The sequence below is a fragment of the Pseudomyrmex gracilis genome, unplaced genomic scaffold (assembly GCF_002006095.1).
Source record: "Pseudomyrmex gracilis isolate BER0280 unplaced genomic scaffold, ASM200609v1 scaffold_3287, whole genome shotgun sequence".
Taxonomy (NCBI): domain Eukaryota; kingdom Metazoa; phylum Arthropoda; class Insecta; order Hymenoptera; family Formicidae; genus Pseudomyrmex; species Pseudomyrmex gracilis.
Window position 1 is genome coordinate 2,680 of NW_018023871.1, and position 6,935 is coordinate 9,614.

Sequence of the window (6,935 nt, forward strand, 5' to 3'; positions counted from 1 at the left end):
CCGCTGGTTTTAGCCGTATTTCCACAAAAGTGGAACTCAAAGGCCGTTCTCCATGAAACTCAAGTCGCAGGTCTCGTGGAACTGATCAATCACGTTGGTCGATTGGCTGATTTGACTCTGCAATTGGTCAATTCCACGAGATCAACGACTTGCGTTTAATGTAGAACGGCCTTTGAGTTCCACTTTTGTGGAAATACGGCTAAAACCAGCGGCTGAAACCGTCGTAAAAAATTACAATAGGATGGCCGCTCTCAGGTTTCTCTCTGGTTTTACACATAGACGTATAATATAAGGCAATTTTTGGCGATCATATGGTACATATACCAAAGTGTACCAAACTATAGTTCGAGTGACTTCAAATTATAGTTTGGTACACTTTGGTATATGTACCATACGATCGCCAAAAATCGCCTATATAGGCTGCGGTCCGTTTCATGCTTAAGCGCACATGTATCTATAGTATACGTGACATATACTACAGATAAATGCGCGATTAAGCATGAAACGGACCGCAGCCATAGACTGCGCGTTTGGCTGAAAAGATGTTTTCAACGTTGAGAGAGACAACATACTTTGAATAGTAACTCTTTCTCTGTCTATCATTTCTTCCACTACTTCGCTAGACAAAGATGAGGCTACTATTCAACACCAGCTGTCTCTCTCTCAACGTTGAAGACATTTTCTTAACATGGCAAAGGTAGGGAACGCGCAGTCTATATATTATACGTCTATGGTTTTACACGTGGTTACGGATTAGACATTTGTATGATTCTAACATTTTTTCTTTTACCTTATTAAAAGTATTACATGTGTGAGTTATATAGGTTCATGATATTTGTATAACTAGGTTTTCCACTTTCATATTTTACAGTAATTTATAAACATTATGTCAGAAAATACTACTGCAGAGAACATTTCGTTCCAAGGTGACTAGTTTTAATTGCAAAATTATTTTTTGTAGTTGCGTCTTATTGCATTGTATAATGCATTCCGATATTCACTGCAAGTATATAATCACATGTGTTATAGATTTTCAAATATATTATAAAGTTTCAGTACTAACAGTGATTATCGAAACTTAGTCATAGTTATGTCTAGCCTTTTTTGCAATTTTAATAACAAATAGTAATGACAATATTCTTATATTAAATGTTGCAGAAAATGAAAATATTGATGATAGTGAGCTGCAGTCTAAATTATATGCAAACATTTATTACGAATCACACAATGCTGAAGCTACTACTGCTACTACAAAGATTCTAAAGGCAATTCATTTTGATAATATGACTAACAAATTAAGCAGTGAACAAGAGAATACGCAAGCTAACACCGATACCAATCAGCTTTTAGAATCTGCAAGTACAATTAGATTGACTGATCAAGAAACAAGTTCTGTCATTCAAGACCATGTCAACACTGACAATGATAGGTACTCGGGAAAGTTTTCGACAACAGAGAGAAAGGAAAATAATAAAAATTTTTCTCAGAAGCATAAATCTTCAAATAATATAACAGATAAGGATTCAGATATTTTAGAAATATATTCTAAATATAATGTCCTTCAAAAACAAGAAAAGAAGAAGTTAGTCAAGAAGGCAGACAAAGAAACATCAGATGGTTCTGAGTCTGACAATTCTATTTTTGAAGTACCAATACCACCTAAACCAAAACCTCCTCTTATAAACTTACAAGATTCGGATGAAGAAGATAATGTAAATGCAAGAATGAGTGAAAATGATACAACAAAATCTAATAAAACTGCTAAAATAACATGCATACCAGAAGATATTGCTCTGAATTGCAGCTTAGTTCACAGTCCAACTCAAAGAGGTGCTTCAAGCTTGAATGAAATCAGACAGTTATCCAGAAGTGCTGAACAAAATCAAGAAGAATTATCTAAAACTAAAAATCAAAGCACTAATAAAAACCTATCACATAATAAAACAACCAAAAATAACATCAATCGCCGGCTTACACTAGAAGGAAACTCGCCAATAACAAAACAACCAAATACTGACAAAAATATTAGTGAGTGTAATGTGAATAATTTTAAACCTTTAGACCAAGACCAATTACATAATATATCTATCGAGGTGTCATGCACTAACAGTAATCCAAATCGAAAGAGACAATTTACCAACAAACTTGACGAAAGTTCCAAAGAGAAGCGACAATGTAGTAGTCAACATACATCACAAGACAATGGCAGCAAAGTACGAAGAAAAGAGTCATGGAATGACTATATCTTCAAACCGATGACAGATGAAATGAAGGCTTACTACAATTCTACCCAGATTCATGAAGACTTTGATGTTGTTCAGTTGCAGCATAACATGTCAAATGATCCACGAAAATGGGGAATCTTGGATGAAGATTTAATGCCAAGACCTTCAAGTAATAAACAGCATGTCAGATTTTGGAATGTAAAGTGCGGTAATTGTCGCCAAAACGGTCATCAACGGTACGATTGTTCGGCGCCACGTAAAGCCATAAATTGTTACATATGTGGCGAGAAAGGCCACAATGAGTCTCGATGTCCGAAGAAAAGTTGTCTTACATGCGGTAAGAAACAGAACACGTTTTGTCAAACTTGTGAAAATTGTCGTGTCTTGTACTGTACTATGTGTAATTCGACAGGACATCAACGAAAATATTGTCCAGATCTGTGGCGACGATATCATCAAATAACTACTATGGACAGTCTGCCACAGAATCCTGGAAATGTGATGAAACCAAGGAGTCAATTGCATTGCTGCAACTGCGCCAAGTACGGTCACGAATCATCTACATGCAAAGAATATCGATGGTCTCAGCATTTTCCTACTCCTGCGGCCGTTACCAGTTACACATGTGGACCAAGATATAGACCGGATGACATGAGTGTCTCTAGTCTTGGACAATTTACTCAGGAAGCAAATGTGTTCTTATCTACTGAAATGAGAAACGGATTGATTCCACATAGTTCGTTGAATGTACAAGAAACAACACAATATTCAGAATTTTCTGCTAATGCGTGTTTATTGCCAGTGTCTGAAAGCAAAGTGACATTACACAGACGAGAAGCTATGTCTCTTCCAGAAGGAGAAAGAACTATAGCAACTTCTTCTACAATATGTAACAAAAATAAAACAAAAGAAATAGATTTTTATCACGTTATGTATCATTACAGTAAATTACGTAATAAGAATAATGAAAAAATGCAGATAATGTTGAAGAATTTATCTGACCTTATCAGAACAGCAGAAGCTTCAATTTATGTGAAAGAAACTATTAGTAGTTTGGCAAAAGGCGAAGTTACTCCAGATTTTTTCAAAGCATTGACTGATAAAGAAATAGAATTGGAAGTGACAATAGGCTTCAAAACTCCAGAAAATAATAATCTAACATTACAGATAATAGCATTACAAAAGAATCTAAAAGAGATATATAAGTTGTTCCTTTATTGGATTGAACTTCCAAACGATGAGAAGGATTATGGGATAGATGTATCTCTACCTACAAATCTTACGAAGATGTATAACTTGTTAGACGGTAGAAGGCAGCAGCTCGAGAAACAGAAGTTCAAATCTTATAAGGAATTTGTAGAAACACGTTCACAAAATCTTCTTCATCTCATAAAATACGAAAAAAAGCAATTAACACAGCACAATAGAACTAAAAAGGAATATCGTCGCTTACGCACGAAGTTATGGCGTTTACAAATCAAACTTCTTATGATTGTTAATACCGAGCCTAAAGCAAATAACTATGTACATCAATATTATGTGACACTACATAAGCTCAAAAAGTCGAAAAAAGTATTCGATGTACTCGACAACGTTGCATTTTTAAGAATTATTTTGCTTTATAATAATTTATTCGTACCTCACACTCCCATCAATGCAGAACAGACAATAAATTGCATTATGAAAAAAGCACAGCAAATAAACAAAATGAATGAACAAGTAGCAATGAATACGTTACAAGCACAGCAAGAAATCTGTAACCACACAATACAACCATTTTACACTGATGTAAATCTTCCATCGGAGCCTTCTACATTTCATATGCCACAAGATAATTTCATTGAAAGTTCTTCCATGATCAACATTCAACAAACTGCGCCTACTGATGTATCATTTAGAGATGATGTAAACATTTTGCCTAACACCAACGATTCAACAAATCACACTTGTGATGATGAGGTAATAATAACATATGTAAGTGATCAGATTGAAAACATACAACCTACAGCACCTACCAATATTGAAAAGAAACAGAAAAAGAAACAAAAAATTGAATTAAAAATATCAGATTCAGTGAAAATATTAAATTTAATAAACCAAGCTCGTGCGTTTAACTTACCTTATATGTTACAAGCAGCTGATAAATTAGAAAAAAGTAAAAACAATGGAATGCTCAGAAAGAAACATGTCAACACACTAACTAAATTGATTGAACTAGAAAAAAAACACCGGAAGAATGTCAACTCTTATTGTAAATCCTTAGGAAAATAGTTTATTATAAAAGATAAAGAGCTCAATCTCTCAGTGATATTATGATATCATAACTACAAGTTGAGACATGTAAAATATTTGTATATGTTTTTGTGTTATCATAATAAAAAAACTGATCTTGATTTTTTATTATTCACATTATTCTTCACATTTTCTTTTTATTACTTATGTATGTATATATATACAGTTATGTTAATTATCTATACTAATAATATTGATACTATAAAACTTTAAGATATAGAAGCTTATATAGGAATGTATAATTTTATAGTAATTCATCAAACATTAATTATCTTGATACTTTTATAAATTAAAAAAAATGACATTTATATTTATTCATACTCAAATGTTTTGAAATATATGATTTATATTACAGTAGCAAATTGGGTACTGGGATTTTTATACCACAATATAAATCTGTACATAAACCAATCAATATGTGTACATGTATTTAATATATATATATATACATAAATATATATATTCAACACAATACACAAGAATCAAAAGTTTGAATGTTACTTCTTCATTGGTGGTGGACCTACCATAGGTGGAGGTCCATTCATTGGTGGTCTCATATGTCCCATTGGGCCTATTGGTCCCATCATAGGACCCATAGGTCCCATAGGTCCCATCATAGGTGGTCTCATACCCATCATAGGAGGTGGCATAGGTCCATGAGGACCCATCATCATCGGCCCTCCAGGTCCCATAGGTCCAGTTGGATGCATATTCGGTGGTGGCATCATTCCTGGATGTCCCTGTGGTGGTACACCAGATCTTGATCCAAGGCCAGAACCGAGATTCGGCGGTGGTGGTATCGCCGCACCTTTGTTAGCCGCGAAGGGATTGGAAGCAATCTTGCCAGCTTTGAAGGCAGCTGTCGTTGCATCGATGAGATGCTGGGCCTGCTCCTCCATCCATTTTTGATAAAAATATTTCACGTTATCCTTGTGCTTTCGACCTTGACAATGAGTCTTTCGCACACTCGGTGAATCATGTGTCAAATAAGTATCGCAGTAATCGCAATAATATTTCGGCATTGTCTCTGTTAAAAGTTTGCTGCAAAAGTTAATACCTCTACTTAATGTTAAAGAGCAGTTTTCTAAACTTTTTCGAATACTCTGCTCAATAGCAACTCAGAGAGAGCAAATGACAGTTTAGGTTTAGGTTAGACCACGGTGTAAGATACTAGGTTAGACTAAATTATGTTCCAAAACATATATGTAAAGAGCCGTCTACAATGGAGAGTTGTAGGCCGTAATAGTAAGAAATTGACCAATCACAGACAAAGTACAAAAGAATAATCGATTGTGATTTGTCAATTTCTTACTGTTACGGCCTACAACTCTCCATTGTAGACGGCTCTTAATAACGCTTGACTATGGCTGCGGTCCGTTTCATGCTTAACCTTTTCGCTCCGGGACTGGTCCATATATGGACCAGCAAGAAAAGCGAACGGAATAGATGTTTATAAGGTCAATTTAATGCACTAAATTTAGGAAAAAAATTGAAAAAAATCCTGGTTACTTCTTTGACCTTCAAAATTAACTTTGAAGGGGGGGTAACAGGTTATTATTAACTTTTTCAGCTAAAATGCGAGGTCAATTTTAAAGGAAAAATCCCCGGAGCGAAAAGGTTAAGCGCACATTTATCTATAGTATACGTGACATATACTACAGATAAATGCGCGATTAAGCATGAAACGGACCGCAGCCTATCTATGCCCATATTTAGACTTCATGCGTCTCTCTTTCTCGGGCCTCGTGCCTCTCATTGCGAANATACGCGACTAGCCACGGCTGAATTCTATTTAATAAGTTTGTTTTTCTTGGTTACACGTAAAGTGTACACTTTACACTTTTAATACAATGAGTGCGTTCAGACAACTCGACAGTTGCACAACAGTTGAGAGATAATCACTTCTGATTGGATCATACTTTTGGAACATCAGATTTTGAAGAATAGTCCTATCATAAGTGATAATCTCTCAACCATTGAGTTGTCTGAACGCACCCAATGGCTACAAAATTTATATATGTACAATAAGGGTACTGTGGAATGCGGGTTTCATTGGTTGATTTTGACGAGAAGGAGAGTTCATCCAATCATTGCTTATATACTTATGTACATGCGCGACGATGCATGCGCAGATAGCAATTCAGCAGTTCAGCATAGTGAAGGTTATATGGCGGTTGACGGCATAAAGCACACATTAAAAGAAACCAATATGCCAAAATATTGTTGTGTTTTTGGCTGCCGAAATAAGGCAGACAAAGAAAAAAACCTTACAACTCAATCAGCTGTCAAACACATATATGTAATACTCCTATATTGCTCGCTTTGTATACTTCCCATGAGCGGTTTGTCCGCCGATAAAGTGAGACAGATGATAGATGTATTGACCGTTCTGCGCATGCGCTAGATTCTGAGGTAGAA

The 6,935-nt window shown here is 35.3% G+C and overlaps 2 protein-coding genes across 4 annotated transcripts; one reads left to right on the top strand and one right to left on the bottom strand.

Moving 5' to 3' along the window:
- Window positions 1-656: 656 nt before the first annotated feature.
- On the top strand, window positions 657-4,632 carry LOC109863128. 3 transcript variants are annotated; one of them, XM_020443322.1, is made up of 3 exons: window positions 734-926; window positions 1,159-2,562; window positions 2,638-4,632. In XM_020443322.1, the coding sequence occupies exons 1-3, from the start codon at window positions 887-889 to the stop codon at window positions 4,494-4,496; spliced, it is 3,303 nt and encodes a 1,100-aa protein (XP_020298911.1). In that variant the 5' UTR covers window positions 734-886; the 3' UTR covers window positions 4,497-4,632. The 3 variants fall into 3 exon arrangements, with proteins under 3 accessions (XP_020298912.1, XP_020298911.1, XP_020298910.1); XM_020443323.1 differs by lacking the exon at window positions 734-926 and adding an exon at window positions 657-697 and having other exon boundaries at window positions 1,159-4,632; XM_020443321.1 differs by having other exon boundaries at window positions 1,159-4,632.
- Window positions 4,633-4,696: 64 nt separating this feature from the next.
- LOC109863127 (U1 small nuclear ribonucleoprotein C) lies at window positions 4,697-5,697 on the bottom strand. The gene has a single exon (XM_020443319.1). The coding sequence runs from the start codon at window positions 5,537-5,539 to the stop codon at window positions 5,015-5,017; it is 525 nt and encodes a 174-aa protein (XP_020298908.1). The 5' UTR covers window positions 5,540-5,697; the 3' UTR covers window positions 4,697-5,014.
- Between the last annotated feature and the right edge of the window lie 1,238 nt (window positions 5,698-6,935).

Excerpts from the sequence above, each read along its gene's own strand:
- LOC109863128 (XM_020443321.1), top strand. The coding sequence starts at position 887 with ATGTCAGAAAATACTACTGCAGAGAACATTTCGTTCCAAG. Across the intron at positions 927-1,158 it reads AGAGAACATTTCGTTCCAAG|AAAATGAAAATATTGATGAT; the intron begins GTGACTAGTTTT and ends TAAATGTTGCAG.
- LOC109863127 (XM_020443319.1), bottom strand. The coding sequence starts at position 5,539 with ATGCCGAAATATTATTGCGATTACTGCGATACTTATTTGACACATGAT.